The following is a 21,533-nucleotide window of genomic DNA, read 5'->3' as shown; positions in this document are numbered from 1 at the left end:
CCATTCTCTTCTATTTCCAACTAAATATTTGAGCTCTTTGTAGATAACATTTCCTTTATAAAATTTATAATTTTTAATGTTTCCTGCCTTCTTGTTTTTGCATTTTCAACTAATGTTTCTAGCAATGCTTTTATTAATCATTGCCCTCATATGTGCTATACACCAGCCAGTTAGCTTTCCTATTCTGAATTGTTCCAATAAAACTTTTAATTTCATTCACTCTCCTCATTACTTCTTCATTCTTTAAGTCGTTTATTTAATCTTATTCAATTTCTTTTATGCCCACATTTCAAATGCTTTCAGCTCATCTTTTTCGTTTTCCTTAATGTTTATATTTTACGTGAAATAGTATCCTTCAATTACATCGCTTCACAAGATGCTGCTTCATGTCTAAATCAAAACTATTTATTTCTATTAAATGTTTGCTTAAACATTTCCATTCTGGTTCTTTACATTTTCACTCTTCCAGTTTTCATTTTACATATATCTATTGTTACATCTTTAATTTTGCTTTGTTTCATGAACCATTAATCAGCTGACTGTTTGCTATATTAATTTTGATATTTTAGCAGTAAGTTTCAAAATAATATTAGAGAAAAATAAATAAATATAAATTATGTTTGTTTATTTCATTACCAAATTAACACTGTACTCATGATTCTACATTATACTCACTATTCTCATCGTTCCATATTAACACTATTCTCATGGTCTCTGCCTTCCTTTATTATACCATAATTTGTAATATTATTAGCAATATCCCTATCTGGAGGTAGGTATTCTTTAATGTACGTATATAATAAATTAAATAAAAATAATTAAAAAGATTTTCTACTCTACTTGTTTGATAAATTTTGGAAAGTGTTTTATTCAGATAATACATAATAATATGCATTATTAAAAGGATTAATGAGATTAGCAATATAAATGGGAAGTATATTACCCATGGGTACGTATTACCAACTAATTCTTTGATAATGACAAACCGTTCTTATTTTTACTCCTCGTATAGAGACAAAAAAGAACAAAACCAAAAGCTAGTTTTAAAAAATATTAGAACAGTAAAAACATAGAAAATTATAAATATAAATTTTTAAGCGTGGAGAATTCTGTTTTATTCAGATAATTGGAAAAAGGCACCTCGACACAGAAAAGTTTGGGAACAGTGCATTAGAGGGTTATGATATTGATCAGATCAAATAAAAGTTGCAAAATTTGCTGCTCACTTGAATCTCACTGAAATTGAAATTAAATGAATAGTTATTTATTTCTAATCTAAGCTAATATAAAGAATTAATAATAACTGATTAGAAACTATTCATAACTCAAACATTACGAAAACTATCAAAGTAATATTTAAAAAAACTTGCTATTAAAGTAACTGTATGTAGAAATATAAAATTTCAGTAACATTACCTCTAGTTCTAAGGAAATATTATTAAAAACGTTTAAATAAAATTCTCTATGTATAAGGAAATTCTGTTAAAACTTCAACTGAACAATTTCAAAGATATTTATAAATAAGTTGAGAAGTAGATTGATGAAAATGAAATACTGATTTGAATACTAGATCGTGGATACCGGTGTTCTTTGGTGGTTGGGTTTCAATTAACCACACATCTCAGGAATGGTCGAACAGAGAATGTACAAGACTACACTTCATTTACACTCATACATATCATCCTCATTCATCCTTTGAAGAATTATCTAAACGGTAGTTGCAGGAGGCTAAACAGGAAAAAGAAAAGAGATAGATGAAAATGAAAAAAAACATATATTATGTAAAAAGTAAAATCAATTGTAAAATATTTTTTTCCAACATTTATACCACTTTGTTGGGTGTAAGAATACGATTAAAAAATTAATGATGATTATTTTTTTTCAGGGAGAAAAAATGGATGTTGAACTGCCGACATGGTTGACTATGGATTATATAACAACTGCTCTAAAGCAAGAAGAAAGTACATCAAATATTTTATCCATTGAAAATATGGAAATAGACATGCCAGTGGCAAAAGGTAACAACTATGCTTGTTGTATATACAGAGTAAGAGTAATTTATAAAGTAAAAGAGGAAAGCAGTTTGAAAAATATATCTTTAATTGTTAAAGCTCCAAAAGATGGATCAAGACTTAACGATTTTATGGAAAATATGGGTATATTTAATAAAGAAGTGATGATTTATAATGAATTAATACCAAAATATAGATCAGTATTTCTTAATGAATGGCCAGATTTAACCGCAAAGTCATTTTATTCAAGTATAACAGATGTTGTGATATTGGAAGATTTAAAAGTAAAAGGTTACATAATGGCTGATAGAATTAAACAATTAGATTTTGAGGAATGTGCTGTAGCTTTATCAATGCTAGCAAAATTTCATGCAGCTTCAGTGAAATTATATCAAACAGAACCTGATCTCATAAAAAAAATGGGAAGAGAAGTAATATTCCGAGAAGATCTAAAGGAAGCATGTGAAATATTTGTAATAAAGATATTTGATAATTTAATAGATGAAATTAACAGTAAGGAAATACGAGAATTAGAAAAATATATAAATAAACTAAAAAAGTGTCGTGAAATTATATTTGATACTCTAACTGAAATGATTAAACCTAAAGAAGGTGAATTTAATGTATTGAATCATGGTGATTTTTGGACGACAAATATGATGATTAAATATATTGATAATAAACCGGTTGATATTAAAGCACTTGATTTACAAATATCTCGATATACATCACCTGCATTTGATATTATATACTTTATGGCTGGAAGTGTTCAAGAAGATGTAAGAACAGAAAAATATGATACACTTTTAAATATTTATTTAGAAAAATTGAACTTATACCTCAAAATATTTGGGTGTGAAAAAAGACTTAATATAACAGAATTAAAAAAAGCTATTGAGGAACGACACTTATTTGGTGTCTACGTCACCGTTTGTGTACTACCTTTGTTAATAGGTGATCCAAATAATGGTGAATTAATCGATTTTAAAGAACTGGATATAGATGACATGTTAAATAACAAAATGTTTATGTCAGGATACTTCAGTAATCCAAAGTATATAAACATGATTTCAAAGCGATTTGAAGAATTTGATAATAAAGGGTGGTTTTTAAGTTCGTTATCTTTTGATCATAAAAATTAAAAGTTCACAATAGACAGCCTTAAGGAAATATACTTAGTGCCTTTGATGCATATAATTCTGCTGCTTCCACAAACGCAAACTTGTTTTTTCTGATGATATTTTTATTTTCCCTTCACAGTCTTCTTACTTCATCTGTCATTTGTAATTTTTTATTGCCCAAACATGTCTTCTACTTGAGATTCATCATGTGCTTCTACAAAATACTTCATTCTTACAAGATATATATTTGATGTTTCTGGAAATTTCTATCATTAATTATAGGTATATTCTTCAAAGAAATGATAAAATCTGATATAAACATTTTTGTAAACAATTTGTTTTTGCAAACTGTTAGAAACAGAAATTTAATATGCAATCTTTAATGAAAAATTGACTAAAAAATTGGTTCCTGTTCTAAATTTCTAGTAGTTTCCAAAAAAAAAATGTTTTAAATACTATAATGAGAGGCAAAAAAACATATTTTAAAAAAAATTGTAGCAAATTTGCTATTCAAATAAAACTCTTTAAAAAAATTTGTAGAAAATATGTATATATATTCAAATAATATTTAATTAACTAATTAGACAAATTAATTCAATAAATTACTTTGCTGCTCTCAGTAACCGTCTACAACTTTCATGCATATTTCAGGGTCGAATTGTGTGTTTTACTGCATCATTCACATTACTGGATGACAAAAATGATTCAGTGTAAAATTTCATTTTCAATGTTGAACCTTTGAGCCTTTATTGTCCATATAAGAAGAAATTGAAAAAATTCTAATTTGATTGGCCACATTCATGGTCTTCATTTACCTGTGCACCTATTTTGAAATGTTTCATTGAGATATTGAATTAGTAGTGAATAAAATGTTTATTTCCTGGAAGAATATACATGTTTTGTTATTAGAGAGAAATCCTCTAAAAGCTGTGATGGCTCATTTTGAAGAAAATTTAGATAGGTATCTTCCATCGTCAGTCAATGATTGAAGACAAGTAAACCATAAATATAGTGCATTGAGGACAATGTACAATGTTTATTAAAAATCATTAGAAATTTAATTGAAAGGTAACATCAAATTTAATTGAGGGATCGCATCATTCTAAATATGATTGTTGTAGAAACAATTAATGTGTAAATTTTGCTGGTTGCTTAAGAATATTTGTTTTGCTAATGCATTATTGCTCAATAACCAACCATTGGCAGTAATTTATTTTCAGGTCACAATCACATTCTTTGAGATATACATGCTGATGATGATGTGGGTGCAGACTAATGTTCTCCATCTCCTAACATATATAATTTGTAAACGTGCAGAAAATTATTGTATAATTTTTAAAGGATTTTAGTTTCATGAACAGTATCTGTTCATTACTGTTCTTTTTTCTTTGTAAATTTATAAAATGAATATGACAATGAAGTACCAAAGAAACCTGAAACATTCTATATATTTAATTCATAACATTGAATGAATTATGGGAACAACCAGCTATATTCTGTAAATAATATTTATCATAACCTGCAAATTCCTTTTGCATTTAGACTTCCCTATTAATTTACATGAATCTAAAGCTAAATCCCCAAGACAAAAATAAGAAAATTCATGAAAAATTAGAAAAAACAAGCATAAGAAAAAATTAATTAGCGTTATAAAGGTAGGCAGGAATATTTTTTCCCTCTCTCTTTTCTGTTAATACTTTTAGAAATAATCAAAAATAGTTAAATAACAAAGTTATATTACTTTATTTATTAAATAATTTTATGTATACTTTATATTACTTTGTTTCATATTTTACTTATTAAATAAATTATTTTATATTTTCTTCTTAGATATTGCAATTTTCTAAATCTTTTTGTTCTCCACTACAAATTGATTAAACAATCCTATCCATAACACTTGCTTATCCATTTGCTTAACACTTGCTTACATAACATTTGCTTATCCATTAATAATTCTACAGTTCACGATACAGTCAAACCTGTTTTCATAATTTTACCTTCCTAATCATCTGACCAAATAATATCTTAAAAAATTCGATGTGGACACCACATGACTTCTTTGTACGCCTATTAAATTACATATACACATTTTTTTAAAAAGAAAAGTTTATAAAATTTTATTTCATTAATAACTTCTGATATTTTATCATTTTTTTATTTAATTATTTTTATTGTTGAATTATTATTTATTGTAAAATTTTTTTTACAGTCAGAAGTTAATAATTATTAACAAATCAATATATTGAAATTAAAAAAAATAAATAAATTTAAAAACAGATGAAGTCGGATTTGAACCGATGTGCTAACATCGGATCATTTGGATGACCGAGCAACATCAGCAACATCGGATGTGCTAACTTTTGGATCTAACTCTTGTTTGATCCAAATATTTCATTAATTAAAATCCTATTTGGCTATAAATCTGGAACCAATGAAAATAAGTACCACTCAGTAATGATATATCGTAGAAAAGCTCTCGATGAGTATTTTTACTGCAGTTAAAAATATCCAACAAATTTGGATTTGCACAGGTAATCGTTTTTGAGTTAGACGGAGTGCGTACATACGTACGTACGTACAGACGTCACGCCAAAACTAGTCAAAATGGATTCAGGGATGGTAAAAATGGATATTTGCGTTGAAATCTGAAAACTGACAATTTTCGGGATCACAATACTTCCTTTACTTCGTACAAGAAAGTAAAAATTAAAACAGTTAAAAACAAATTAAACAAAATATATACTTTATATATATATATATATATATATATATATATATATATATATATATACTTTATATATATTTTTTTACAGTTGGGAAATATATTTTAAGAAAAAAAACTTTAACTGATTTTTTGAATTAAAGTTTCGTCTAAATCTAACGCACCCTTCAATAAATATTAGAAGAAAAAAAATAATTTCAAAAAAAATTTCTGCATTGTTGGTACGGGGTGTATAATTTAAAAAAAATTGTAGTCGTTTCTTGATAATTCTTATAATGTATAAGCTTTCAAACAATTTTTAAAAACTATTTAAACCGATGGGAAATAGAGCAAACGAACAAAACACATTTCAATTTTAAGAGGGGGATGGGTTTTTTTTTAAAACAGTTTTCGGATGATTTATATGCGCATTGTTCGTAATTTCCTTTAATAAAGTTTTCTCTAAAATACTTCTGAAGAAAACCGAAATTGGTTTTATCGTGATATCCCCAACTCTTTAACAAACTTTGAAAAGAAAATAATATGATCAGCGTCCCATATACAGAGTGTTTCATTTTAATCGCGTCAGGAGATTTTCTCGTAAAATACGCATAATATAAAAAAAAATTGCCTAAACAAAAGTTACTCAGAGATTGGAGAGGGACACCAAGGTCATCATGACCTTGGATTTGTCCTTGAACTTATTTCAAGGTTAATCCGATTTTTTCAAATGTAATGACTTATTTTTGAACTCATCAATGAAAAGGGCAGAAACTTTTACATGGTAATATGTAGTTACACATAAGACCTTGGACCTTTTTTTGAAGTTCATACGGCTAATCATCAGAGATAGTGTTATACGACAGTGGAAAATCAGTTTTCATTGGTGGGGACAAAAATAGATCATTAAATTTGAAAAAATCGTGTTAATCTTGAAATAAGGCCAAGGTCAAATTCAAGGTCCATGAGGTGTCCCCCTTCAATCTGAGTCATATTTGTTTAGGTTATTTTTTGTATTGTGCATAGTATACAAAAAAATCGCCTGAGGCGATTAAAATGAAATACCCTGTACAGAAAATATTTGAGTCATATTTGAGGAAAATCGATTTGCTCAATAATGAAATATAAGACAAAAAGCAGTGCGACACATACGTACACATGTACGCACATACATATTTATTTTTATTGATCTAGATCATTCATTCAGGACGATAACGCCCCCCTTGTGGTCGTTGAAGCCTTTCAAGGGGTGGGGCGGTAGAAGGCCAACAGAAAATTGGGGGCGTTCAGGCGGTCTGGGAAGGTGATGGCTGATTAAAAATAGGCAAAAATGATGTTTTCCTGATATTTCAAACTAAAATTAAATAATTACTATACTAGTACAAAAAATTAAAGGGACATTTATATTTTGTGATAGTTAAATACACAATTTTTAGAAAGTTTTGCTAAGAGAATCCAAAAATAATACGATTCTTAATTATAATTTTCAGTTAATATTAAATAATCACGTTTCGTCAAATCTAATGTGGACACCACATCATTTCCTTCTTCGCCTTACAAAATAACATAACACATTTTTTAAAGTATTTTTCATATTTTTATTTTATTGTTTTCATTGAATTATTATTTATTGTAATTTTTTTTTACAATCAGAGGTTAATAATTAATAAATCAATATAATTAAAATAAAACAAGCTAAAAAAACAAAATGGAAATGAAGTCGGATTCCAACAGAAGTGCATTCCCCTTGTAAGATCTAATTTATTTTTTATTTATTGTTAATTGAAAACTAGATATACAGTTTTATTCAACATATTTATCATTGATGCAGGTAGCAAAAGAAACCTTGGGCGTATTGAGTATATTTCTACTCCATGTAGAAATATCCGGTTTGTAACGCACATTTTCCGCTTGGATGTAGTATATGGTACGAACAGGTTACGATGTAATTCGAATTCGGTTTTGGTGCGTCTTGTATCATTCGAACATCGTTATGATATCGACGCAAAAATTCAGATTTCTCCAACCCCCTTGCGGATATTGTAGAGAACTGTGAACAAAGTTTCTTCATAACATCATCGCTGTATACAACGTCACCATACTCCCAATCTACGTTGTGTTTCTTTCTAACCAAGCTACCATCCACCTGTATTTCGATTTCAATTCAACGCGCGGGTACGGTGAACGAAAATGTATTATCATGTAACATCCGCTGTCACTGACAACAGCGAGTTCTTTAACTATAAACTCACCTCGGTTGCCGACGAATCCGTGATACTCGATATCTCCTTCCATGAATGTTGCTCAACTGCGAATGCGAGGTCAAAGATAACTTTCTTAGTCCCCTTTATTATATCACCGTAGATGTGGAGGGGGGGTGGTAACCCCCTCCACTTTTTCTTCTACAAATCCATCATCATTATATTAACGTTATTTTAACGTAGTAACATCATGTATATGTAACGTTATGTTAACATAGGAATGATGTAACATTCATTACGATTTTCTTCAATATTATCATTTAACGTTACGTTAGGTAATGATTAACTCGTATTAGCGACGTTAACCACTGCTTTTTTTTTAAGGTAACGATGCTGTGATGTTGCTAACAGTGTCAGCAGACTTATTTTTTGATGATGATGATAAGGTAGTGTTGTAAAAATTGTGCACCGCTTCCACCGATGATGAACTACGCCTTGTTAACCAGCGATGGTGCAGGAAAAACCACTCTACATCGTATCGGTTTCATCTTTGTACACGTTTCATGCGAAAAGTCGCACATTAATAGTTTGATTTTAAATACCTCCCGCATTACATAACCTTTTTCACTATTCCCGTAAGCCGAGTGTATGTGACGATGGTATCAATTATAATGAGACTGTAGGCAGTCGTGTGGGCTGGTATATTTTTTTTGGTGTCTAAATCGAAACGCACATCTACGGTTCCTGTTTTAACCGAATCGTTCTGATGGCAACAGTCGATTACTATTAATGGTACATTGGTTTTGAAATTTTCCAAACTGTAAGCGGGAATCTCGTCCTCTGGTTTGTTGTAATAACCGGACCGAAAGCTGGCAAACATTTCATACATCATATTCACATCACCTTGTAGATTGTCGTACGGATAGTATTGCGATTTCAAATACAGATGAACGTTTACCAATTCGCACATATCGAAGAATGTCAGTGACTTTGTAGCTTTATCTTTTCTGTCCGTCTGTAAACGGAATATCACGTATCTCGTTTTCTCCGTTTGTGCAAATGTCTTTACCGTTCACGAATGCGTTTGTTTGTGGTAGAGCCGGATATTGGTGGATTTGCCATGTACGAAAAGCTATCGCTAACGGTCTGTCTTGTTCTAATACTTCCAACAATTGCAATGTCATCGTATCGGCAACATCAACATACGGAATTTTCCACGCTACCATAGTCATTTTCAACTTGGAATCGGGTACCTCTTTGGAAGATACTAGTGCGTTCACGTCGTTGGAAGATCTAAGCAAAACCAATTCTTGTTTGACGTTCAATATTATGTGTTTGTAGTCTTCGGCAAAACCCATCAGCATACGCAGCTATACTAGAAGCAGAATCTTCCTGTGTTTTGTCACAAATCGAATTTATTCGTCACATCCAACTTCCACCCGAAATTTTCCAAAATAATTTTTTTCGCAACAACGATAGAATATTCTTTATCGTTTTCGTTTTTCCTAACTTTTGTAACGACACATCTCCGTTCGTTTTATCCATATCGTAATTCCTCGAAGAAATATTGTATCGCGTTGTTTTTTAAACAAGATTCTGTTGCCATTTTATCACCTGCCTTAGTAGTTAGCAGCCCTTCGACCATCAAAATGCTTTTATGCGGTAACGTGTACACATCTTGTTTGTGTATCGGTATCCGAATTTCATCGTTGTTGTTGAAAGTCGACTAAGCGTACGGTAGATGAGTGTGATATTCGTACTGGGTGATATGTTGTCGAAAGAAACACTTTCGCAACGTCCAACATATTCGCTCCTATTGCTGCCATTACGGTTCACCACAACTGTAAAACAAAGTTTTTGAAGAAACAACACGTTATGCAATGTTAACGCTTTGGTGTTTGCACGTCGACTGACCAATTTGCGTGTCGTTTCGCTACTGCTACCACCGTTATTGTATATTATCCCCATCGGTCGGTTTTCTTTTATTTTGGTTTTCTTTGTAAATGCAATCTCACCGTTACGGTTTCACCGCGGAAATTTATCAGTTTACCGTCTTGATCGGTAAACTTTATAGCGATCTCGTCTGAGCTCTTTGTATTTACCGGTAGATATATTATATTCTTCCGCGATTCGATTATTGTGAAACCAGGCGGATGCTTACATTAAATTCATGCAACACGTGTCCTTCTGATCCGTTAGTATAGGAGCCTCGTATAGGGTTGCATTCGACATGTACGGTGTTCACGTTATTAATGGCAACTGGCTTCAATGACTCGTACCATATATTCGCCGCTAGATTAATTTTATCAAACCCCAACAGCGGTACCAAACCATCTCTTTATGATAGATCGATCACAGCACTGCATTTAACTTCGCATTTTAACGAATTGTTATTCGGTCGCATAAGTAAATCTATTTGGTGTTTGTCTTTGAGTTCATCGCTCGTTTAGCGATATCATCCACTTCGTACGATCCGGTCGGTAGTGTAAACTTAATCGTTTTTTGAAATTTCTTTGAAACGACAATAATTGTGTTGTTGATTCCCTCGTTGACATTCGGAATCAAGTAATATGTTGTTACGTTTATCAACGCCAACTCCCAATCGCCATCAGACAAATCCAATGGCGGAAAGAATGTAGCATGTAATCACGACGTATTTCCATTTATGCAGAACATGTTGATGATGTTTACCTGTAGGCTGAAGAACCACGACAGAAATTAAAGACATAAATGTCCGCAGATAACCATGTTTATATTCTGTTTGACTTTATTATTGAAATTTATAATCGAATCGAATGGAAAATAACGCATCAATTCGTTAGGTGGGAGAAAATTACGGAAACTATCAAAGTAGTCCACCATTCGTCCACATTTTCTATAATATACCCAGTGTGTTCCACGACCGGTACTGCAATCAAGATTAACTATCGCAGACTCGTCAGTCTTCGGTTTTTTGGGTAATGCGTCCAACATGAAAACTCCTCGAAAATCGGCTGTATTTAGTTTTCTCGGGTACCACATCAGTTCTCTATTCGATAGCGGATGCACTGGTATTCCCTTTACTGGAGACGACGACGACGATTTCTTTACCACCTATCCCCGATCCGGTCAAAGGGTAGGGCTTATGGTATAATCCCTGCCCTACAGTGCTGGCTTTTCTTTTCATGATCATCATTTCACCAAGACATTTTATATTATTCCTTTTTGATTGTCTTCTTTTTACTCTTTTACCACCGAACGTTTCTCTTAACTTCATCGCGTTTGTAACCCCCAATGCAGTAGCCTATTGTGCGATACTTGAATTCTTCGCTTTAACTCTTTCCCAAGCGCTATCGGCTAATTTACATCTGCAACCGCTCTGTTTTCATTATCACTGTACGCAGCGTATGCGATATCGTGTTCTTTACCAGATGGGTTCAACTTTTTTACACCGGGATCGTTTCTCTCTAATCGTTTTTCTAAATTCGTTCCCAGTCAGCAGTACTGATATATCCAGGAATATGTAACTTAACCGGCAATAAATGGATTCCTTTGTTTAAAATTTTACCCACCACCTTTTTGACACCTTTTAATGCTTTATCACCAATGTAAGATCCTAATATCACTGCAGCTCTTGCTGTTAGACTTGTTAACAGCCCATCGCCTCGTTTAAAACTAGCTATTCGTTTGGATCTTCTCATCTTACCCTTTCGAACAGGAGAACGTTTTGACCTCCTCACTCTTGACATGTTGGACAGACAATGAACCTCTTTACAATATTCCACCAACTTACATTGGTAGTCGTACCATACTTTTCTCCTTTTTCTTCGTCGTAATTCTGTCATTGTTTAATAATTCCATTATTTAAAACACTTTTTTATCAAAGTGTTTGTTACTTTTGCCGTCAACGATTATTAGAAATCTGTAAAATTTAAATAGATATGTCATATTTAAATTTACATATTTATTTACATATTTAAATAAATATGTCGATGCTCATCGACATATCTCTTAGTCGCGAGATCGGTCGATTTTATTGGTGTTTTGGTGTTCATAATACTACTCATTACTTTTTGTTGATGAAATTCCATATCGTCTACGTAGGACTTTGTAGCGAGATCGGAGCTATTCTTAGGTATACCAGCGTTTGTGATAACGCAACCTCTAGCGTTAATTATCTTCTTTTTATCGTAAAGGTTTGTCCGTAAATAGTTGACAGTAACAACGTCTGTTTTTTCAATTGGTTCACCGATATCGCATAATCGCTTCTTTGAAAAGAAGAGTCCGTTGTTGTCCATCGATGAAAGTGACGGCAAGTATTTATTATTCAAATCGCTTTGCTTCACGTACATTTTGTTAACGTAACCAAATGTTGTACCATCGTCATCATCAACAGGATTTCCAACATTGCACAAACGTCGTTTTTTGATAACGAAATTCCCGTCGCCGGTTTTGTCGAACGTTTCAACAATTCGAGTTGGTGGTTGGTTGGTGACGCGTGCACCTCCAACGCAAGAATGTCCGAACTCTTCAATACTCATTTTCAGACTGTTAAAAATAAAACGTTTCTTCTACCACCCCCCTCATTTATGTATCCACCTTCTTACAGTTCTTCTATAATCGAAACTATTTCGTTATTATGACCAGTATGACCAGCGCACTTTTTACTAGATTTTCTACAAGTTTTTCGAGGAATGACGAAAGAAATTGTAAAGAGTCCAAGAACCTCAATGGACCGATGGACAGTGACTGTATTCGCTCGGACGTGATGGCGATACAGTTTATTTTTACATCGTCCTAGTATTTTGCCAAAGCTTGAACTATATGATGGCTATCGTAGCCGCGGAAGTTATGGAAAAATACCGGAATATGCTCGGTGCGCTTACAATTTAAATTGAACTCATTATGATATGCACCAAGAAACCGCCCTGTGGTATACGATTCATGACGTACAAGATCGTCGTTCAATTCGCAATGACAAAGAAAACACTCGGTAGCCCTTTGAAATGTTTCCGTGTTTTCGGTCGTCATCATCATTGGTTTTTCGGTAATCAAAATTTTGTGCAAATTGTCAGCGTGTGCGAGCAATTCATCCAGCACCTTTTCAACGATTTTCGCATCACTACTACTCGGTCGGTAGACTACAGGACCTTCGAAAATCTGCCCTTGTTCGTTGACGATCACGTATGCGTAACCGGAAGGAAGAGTGAATGCGTAGTCGTTTTTTAGAATTACACGGTAAAGAATTTGTGTAACATGATATGCCGTTTCCGGTTACATACGCTCTTAAACTGCTGAAAAAATACGTTGTCGTTTCTTACAATTACACGATTAACACTGTTTAAGGTTACTCATAAAATGACACGGGGCTTCAAGATCGGTTTGGGTGTGGCACTTTGGACGGATATGTTCCTATTGATCATGAAGTGTGTGTGTGTGTGTGTGACGTCAAGGTCAAACTAGTCATTGTGTATGTGTATAGAAGTTTTCCTCTTCAAACTTGTTAGAGGTCGACCGGTTACGAAGCCATTGTAGGAGGGGATACGAAGACCTTTTATCTGTGTTGCGCATGCGCGACCACTTTGAATCCGATGTTGTGATTGGTCGGTAGGGTGTCAGTTTGTACACACAGACACACACACAGCTGGTACTGCGTTACTAATTCTACTAGTTGTCGCTAGGAGCGCTAGTGTGCAGCCGCCAGCTCAACCTTAGGTCATGTTCGTCAGCTATTCTTCAGTCGCGCGTCACACTTCGCACTGTTAACAATTCCGTGCCGCTAGGTCAACGAAAGGACGCGAACACACACGCAGTCACCTCCTTTTTTTTTTTTTTTGAGGGCGAAAAACGCTTGCGCGTTATCATCGCCCGGAATCTTTTTTTTATATAAAAAATTAAAGGATTTAAAACTATTCTAAAAGATGAATAAAACTTACAACTAATATAAAATCAAGAGTAAATAGAATTTTACAAAGTCCAAGATGGGTGTAAAGGGCTCATTCTTGGATAACAAAAGACTAAAAACCACAAAGGATCTAATATAAAACTTAAAACTAGGTTAAAAACTAAAATAACAAAATTAAATAAAACTTAAAACTAACACAAATTGTATAATTAAAACTAGGTTAAAAGTAAAAATTAAGAAGGTGAAATAAAACTTAAAACTAACATTATTAAAATCTTACAACTAATATCACAGACAGTCTTTAAAATATTTTAAAAAAATAATTATATAAAATTTAACAAATTCCGATAAGGAGTGTAAAGGGCTCCTAATCGGATAAAAAAATCAGAAAAAATAAAAAAATTTATTAAAAACTCTTACAGCATTAAAAAATATACGCAACAACATTATATTTTTTGCATTAACCCAGCACTACGCAAAAGTAGAAACATCCGGGTTAAAATTTCATTATCATTGCACAAGACACCACGGATGTTTCTGGGTAGATTAAATTTACGACGCAACGCCGCGTAACATATGCAATCTACGAGTATATGGTAAACAGTCATGGGGCAGTTGCATCGAGCGCATAGGGGTGCTTGTCCTCTTGTCATCAGGTAATCGTGTGTGATCCTCGTGTGTCCTATCCGCAATCGACAAAGGACTACTTCCTCACGCCAAGGTTTCTGTATGAGGAGTCCCATGGTAACATAGAATCTTTAATCTGTCGGAGTTTATTATCAACGGTAGCCGTCCAGGTACCTTGCCACCACGCTCTAAGTGATTGTTTTACACAATTAATAAAATCAGAGGTAGCAATTCGGTTGGTGAAAGGAGGCTGATTACATGCTTCTTTGGCAGCAGAATCTGCATGTTCATTACCTGGAATCCCTACGTGGCTAGGGACCCAGCAAAAAGTTATTTATGTGTTGCGATTATTCAACTCAGCGATTGCGTTGTAAATTTCAATGACGATAGGATGTTTGGATTAAAATTATTTTAAGGCTTGGAGAGCACTACACGAGTCACTGCAAATAAGAAATTTTCTATATTTAGGGTTAATGATGTTTAGAGCCTTATTTATAGCGTATAGTTCAGCGGTAAACACACTCGTAATACCGGGTAGACCAAACATATAAGTTCTCTCATTAACAACAAATGCACACCCAACTGCATCGTTTTGTTTCGATCCATCAGTGTATACAACCGCGTCTGGTTTCATCTTGGAGAGAACACACTGAAACATTTGCTGAAAGACAATAGATGGTGTTGATTGTTTATTGTATGTGGTCAGGTCAAAATTAAAATTTATAAGGTTTATTCTCCACGGAGGATATGAGCAAGGATATATAAGAAAGAATGACGGTTTGTCAACATTTATATGCTGCAGCAGACGCCAGGAACGGATACCTACCGGTGCAGTACGACGTGGATGGTCCTCATACTTTCCTAGATAAGGATTTCTAAAGACAGACGCAAGAGCCGGGTGATTTGGTTGTCCTCTGAGACGAGCAAAATACGATAATAAAAGCTGGTCTCGTCTATCCCAAAGTGATGGTTCACCACAGTCTACAAGTAAGCTTGCGACAGGACTAGATCTAAACGCGCCTGTGGCAAGCCGAAAGAAAGCATGATGTTCACTATCCAGCATTTTAAGCACGGTTTGAGGAGCTAAAGAGTAGGCGACACAACCATAATCTAAACGGGAGCGAACAAAGGAATAGTGAAAACGTATCATACATGATCTATTGGCTCACCAGTTGGTGTTAGTAAGGACTCGCATCATATCTAGAAGTTTGGAACATTTTGTTTTTAATTCTTTTATATGTTTGACCCAAGTAAGTCGCTATCAAAAAGTAAACCTAAAAACTTGACGTAGGTAGAAATAGTAATAGTCTTTCTGTTCAGAAAAACTTGCAGAATAGAAGGGTTTCGTAGCCGAGAAAAAACTACACATTTTGTATTTTCGGATGAAAATGTGAAACCAGTAATCCTGGACCAAGCTTCAAGGCGAAATATAGTGTTCTGCAGTAGTCTCTCTCCTGTGGGTGTTGAACGGCTTGCAATGTAAATAGCGAAATCGTCTGCAAATAAAGAACATGAAACAGGAGTCTGTACACATCTGGTAATACTGTTCATGGCTACAGAAAATAAGGTGACACTTAATACACTACCTTGAGGCACTCCATTCTCCAAGATGACATTATCTGAGAGCGAATCGTCCACCCGAACACGAGCTGTTCGGTGATTTAAGAATCCCCGGATAAAAGCAAGCATATTGCTCTTTATTACCCATTCATTGAGGGTGTTAAGAATACCACGTTGCCAGGCTGTGTCATACGCCTTTTACTATCAAAGAAGATAGCGAAGAGGTGTTGGCGATTGAGGAAAGCGTTTTGTATGGCTGTTTCTAGTGACACTAAATGGTCAAGATCGTCCTTGTCGAAAACCACACTGTTCTGGAGATAGAAAACCATGTTTCTCCAAGTGCCATGTAAGCCTGCGGTTTACCATCCTCTCCATTATTTTACACAAAACGCTTGTTAATGATATAGGGCGGTAGCTTGAGGGGTTGGTTTGGTCTTTACCAGGTTTTAGTACTGCTATAATAAATGCTTCTGACCAGCCGGGTGGGAAGACTTTTTCAGAGAATAAACCGTTGAAAATATTGACAAGTTGTTGTAGTGCCAAATTAGGAAGGTGTGAAAGCATGGAAAGGCGAATGTTGCCCGGTCCAGGGGAAGTGTCCCGTGAGTTTTTAAGTGCATGTAAAAATTCCTTAAATACGAATGGGGTGTTTAGTTCACCAACCGAATCACCAATGTTTAACGATAATACTTCTATCTGTATCTTGTACCTTTGAAAATCGTTATTATATGATAAGGTGAGAGACACCGAGCGGAAAGATTTTGCTTGACTATTTGCCACTGCCGAAGGTGATGAAAGGAGTTCTCCTTCATCAATAAGACCGAGAATAGATTGTTTCGGTGATCCGAAAATTGCACGAATTTTTTTCCACACAGTAGACGTGGGAGTAGTGCGTGAGATAGTGCTCACGTATTTCGTCCATGAATTCCTCTTAGCGTTCAAGAATACCCGACGGCAAACCGCTCTAGCCCTGCGGTATAGATTTAGATGTTCAGCTGTAGGCCTACGATTAAAGTTGCGTAGTGCCTGCCGTCGATTCCTAATAGCATATATGCCATCATCGTTCCACGATGGAACGAAAGGACGTCTAGGTTTACCCGATGTTTGTGGGATATATCTGTTGGCATTCTCAAGTATCGTGGACGTAAAAGAGGAATACTGGTCAATGAGGTTCGCATCATCGTCATACTGCGATTGAAAAAGCTTTATGGTATCAATTCCAATCCGCCTTTTCAACAATCCATCTCCGTGGCCTTCTTTTAATCTCGCAGTCTACATCAAAACCAATAATAATTGGTCTGTGATCACTGCCGTGAAAGTCATCACAAACAAACCAATTAAAATGCGGGAGTAAGTTCGGCGAGCATGTGGAGAGATCAATGTTAGATACAGTACCAGATGATAAGCTCATGAATGTGTGTGATCCATTATTCAGTAGACAAAGGTCCAAGTCTTGTCTCACTCTGTTTATCATATTTCCTTGAGTGGAGCAGCAGATTGAGCCGCAGGAAATATGATGGGCATTGAAGTCTCCTACTATTAACGATGGAGATGGTATTTTCGTGAGGAGATTTGAGACATCTAGAGCACTGAACTCAGTGTTCGGTGAGAGATACAGGTTGCAGATATGCAATTTGAAGGGGATAGAGACCTTTACTGCAATAGCAGGAATGAGAGTGGTTAGTTGAATCCTTGTAGCCGACACCCCATTCTTCATGAAAATCGCCACTCCACCACTCTCTACTGTCTACTAGACAGTCGTATCTTTCACAGAAGTATCCTCTGAGTGTTATTGGGTCATGTTGTAGAAGGTGAGTTTCTTGGAAACACATGATTAGTGGATCATGTGCATGCGCCAGTACTCTAATATCTTCAATGCGGGACCGAATACCTCGAACATTCCACTGAATAATGTTCATAAGTGTAAAAAAAATAAATAAAAAAATTAAATAATTAAATTTCAGAAATTATATAAAGATTAGCTGTACGTGATTCGGATTTTCTTTTTTGTATTTTTTATTTTAAAGAACTCTGATACCCTAGGATCGGGTAGTTCTTCAACCATATCCTCAAGTATATGAGGTGATTGTGGAGGAGATTTATTTGAATGGGATGCTGCAGTTGACATCCCAGAGGAGATAGTTATGTGGGTTCCCGGTACAGGGAGCTTATTAGGTGGCTTACTGTCAGCTGTGATAGTCGCTACTCGTGCCGGTACGACTTTGGGAACAGGAACTTTCGTATGTATCACACTGTTGGATTCACTAACTGCGACGGAGGACTTTTTATTAATTTTTGTCAGCTCTGAGATAGTGGCTGTAAGTGAAGCTACTTGATCAGAAAGCATCTGAACAAGTTTTTTAAGCTCATTGCAGGATCCGCATTGCTGATAATTAATAATTGTAGGAATTTGTTTAGATGTAGCGGTGGCAAAAGATACATCTGGTTTAACCAGGTTCCGTGAATTATCTTTTTATATTCTCTACGTGCAGCCGGGAAATGTAGTTTTTGCTCCGTACAGATTTTGAGAATTGCCTTTTCTTCTTTTAAAGTTGGGCAATCTCGGGAGCGGGCTGTATGTGGACCACTGCAGTTTGCACATTTTTCACTTTCTTCGCAGTTAGTGTCGTTGTGACCTTCTTTACCACATCGAGCACAGATCTCAGTTTTTGTACAAGATGTTGTTGTGTGACCAAAACCTTGGCATCTGAAACATCGCCGTGTGTTGGGTATGAATGGTCGTACCTGAACCGAGAGGTAACCCACTTTACTCTTCTCTGGTGGAACAGGGAGATTGATTGTTAGTATAAGAAACGGTGTCGGTTCTTCTGTTCCGTTCTGCCATTTCACTATACGTTTCACGTCAACAACATCTTGGTGGCAAAGCTCATCAACTATTTCAGAGATATCTATATCTTAGAGGTCTCGACAAAAGATTACACTCCGGCTCGTATTTAACGTTTTGTGGCTTTCCGCACTTTATATCACCCATATTACGTAGACGTAAGATAGATCGACTGTGTTCATCGTTGAATTTTTCGATCAGAATCGATCCGTCACGTAATTTCCTGATATTCTTCGGGGAGCCACTTGCACCTGTTATGGTTTTGTTTACTAAGAAAGGAGAAACCTTTTGAAGGGAGCCACCTTCCTGCCTATTTCTGAGAACAACGAATCTAATATTTTTAGAATTCGAATCTAATAAGTTGTGATTCTTCTCAGTAGGACTTATCCTCGTCAGACAAAGCTGACCGAGGTCTCTTCACAAGACTGGATTTGGTGGTTTTTTCAGATGGACCACCAACCATCATTGTGTTTATTATTGGAACTGAAATTTTGGTCCCACGAGTACAGGCAAAAAATGGACCACTCCAGCAGAGCGCACGCGTACTGCAGCTAGAGCTAAATACAACTGGGTTCGCTCTGGTGCCCAGAGGACATCGTTCGAGACTCACTACGTAGAGCCATTCACCCATCGGCACGATTTGTTCCCACCTTGGGTTACGGTTATGTTTCGTAAGATGTCGCAACACCACCGAGTGTAAATGTAAGAAATATCAGTGTAGGTTGTCGTTGTGTAATTGTGTAAGTGTGTATGTTGTAATTTATGTAGTGTTCTTGGTGTAGTATATGTGTATAATCTAAAGTGTTCTGCAGCTCATTGTATAGTGGGAAGAAAAGCTGCAGAGGCTAGGCCCGTGGGGACGCCAACCCCTAAAGTCATAAAGAATAAGACTCCCCGTCGGGGAGCAGTCACCTCCTGGTGAACGACCACGGCGACCAGAATCATCGTCAAGGTATGTCCATACTTACTTAATGGTGGTGGTAGCAGTAACGGTCTACGTGTTGCGCATGTGCGGTCGCTTTGAATCCGGCCTGGTATGTATTTATACCTGTAATTATTTTTCCGATCTTCAAATTAAAAGAAATAATTTTTTAGTGCAAATATATTTGTAAGATAATTCTATTATATATATATATATAAATTTACTTTTCATACAATCATACAATCATTTGTAAGATAATTCTATTATATATATATATATAAATTTACTTTTCATACAATCATTTAAATAAACTTATTAATATTGCATAAACTCAAGGTTTTTATTTCTTATTCGATTAAATAAAATTAAAAATAGAGCATAATCTATAAATGTTTCTTCTGTTACAATGATACATGTTATATATCACGTTTATATTAGTTTGAGGGGGGCGGGGGGGGGGGCGTTAAGAGACATTTTGTTTCTTTTTTCTTAACAGATAAAAATTAATTTTTGCAAACTTTTTGTTCATCATTAATATTTATTTCCTGGATGTAGATTTACTACTTTATTTGTAATAATACAAAGTTAGAGTATAGTGTGTGTTGCATGACGCTACTGTCGATCATGGCAATCTTTTAAGACACACAAACACACACACACCTAGATATTTTATTTTTTATGTAAAGGCATCACAGAAACAATGTCTTAATGCTGAATGAATGTTCACGGGATATATTAGTGGAAGTTTACGAACACACACACACACACACACACACACACACTCACACACAGAGAGAGAGAGTGTGATGGAGGGAGTGGGAGAGGGAGAGACTTTTGCATTACGATAATTTAGCACATTCCTATGTTTGTGGTTAGTGTTAGGTTTTATGTAGGCACGTGTCTGCAGCGGTGGTGGTGGTGGTGGTGGTGGTGGTGGTGGTAGTAGCAGCAACGGTACTGCATTGCGCATTCGCAACCGCTTTGAATCCGGTGATAGGGTGAAAAAGTGTGGCGCTTTCGCGCCTACCACTGTAACGGCTGTTCAAAATAGGACGCTCAACCTTAGGCCATGTTCATCAGTCGCACTGTCAGCAACACCGCGCCGCTACGTCAACGCACACCCAGCCGCCGCCGCCTCCTCCTTGTGAACGAGCCACGTCCGGGTGCTAGAGTAGCGGGTGACGTCTCCCGGTGCAACAGATACGATGACCAGGAACATCCTCGAAGTACGTCAAAATTTTTATTCATTCACATCACATTCATACACACACACACACACACACACACACACACACACACACACACACACACACACACACACACACACAGATAATATATTTCATTTTTCACTGAATACAAAAAAACAGCAAATAAGAAATTCCAACACGGTGAAAAAGGGAAATAGGAAATTCCTACACGGAAAAGGAAAGGGGAATTTTCACAGGGAAAAGGCAAAAAAATTCCCACGGGAAAAATGGAAATTCTCACAGGGTAAAAAGAAAATTCCAAGATGGCAGACGGCGCCATATTGGATTTGATGCTAGTACCCCTATTTCTTTACTACTGTTTGCGTGTATGTGTGTGTGTGTGTGTGTGTGTGTGTGTATATGGACAGATAGATGTGACGTTAAAATTCATAATTCATCGCTTATGTCGAATA

At 35.3% G+C, this 21,533-nt stretch overlaps 1 protein-coding gene across 1 annotated transcript in view; it reads left to right on the top strand.

Moving 5' to 3' along the window:
* The window catches only part of LOC142317621 (uncharacterized), a 46,229-nt gene that overhangs the window by 4,144 nt on the left and 20,552 nt on the right, over window positions 1-21,533 (top strand). The window contains exons 2-3 of the mRNA XM_075354179.1: window positions 1,886-3,148; window positions 20,767-20,871. Of these exons, the coding sequence (XP_075210294.1) occupies window positions 1,886-3,148; window positions 20,767-20,871 (1,368 nt within the window). The remainder of the gene's footprint in view (window positions 1-1,885; window positions 3,149-20,766; window positions 20,872-21,533) is intronic.

The sequence above is a fragment of the Lycorma delicatula genome, chromosome 1 (assembly GCF_047948215.1).
Source record: "Lycorma delicatula isolate Av1 chromosome 1, ASM4794821v1, whole genome shotgun sequence".
NCBI lineage: Eukaryota > Metazoa > Arthropoda > Insecta > Hemiptera > Fulgoridae > Lycorma > Lycorma delicatula.
The sequence above is the reverse complement of the archived record's forward strand: the minus strand, read 5'-3'. Positions and strand labels throughout refer to the sequence as shown.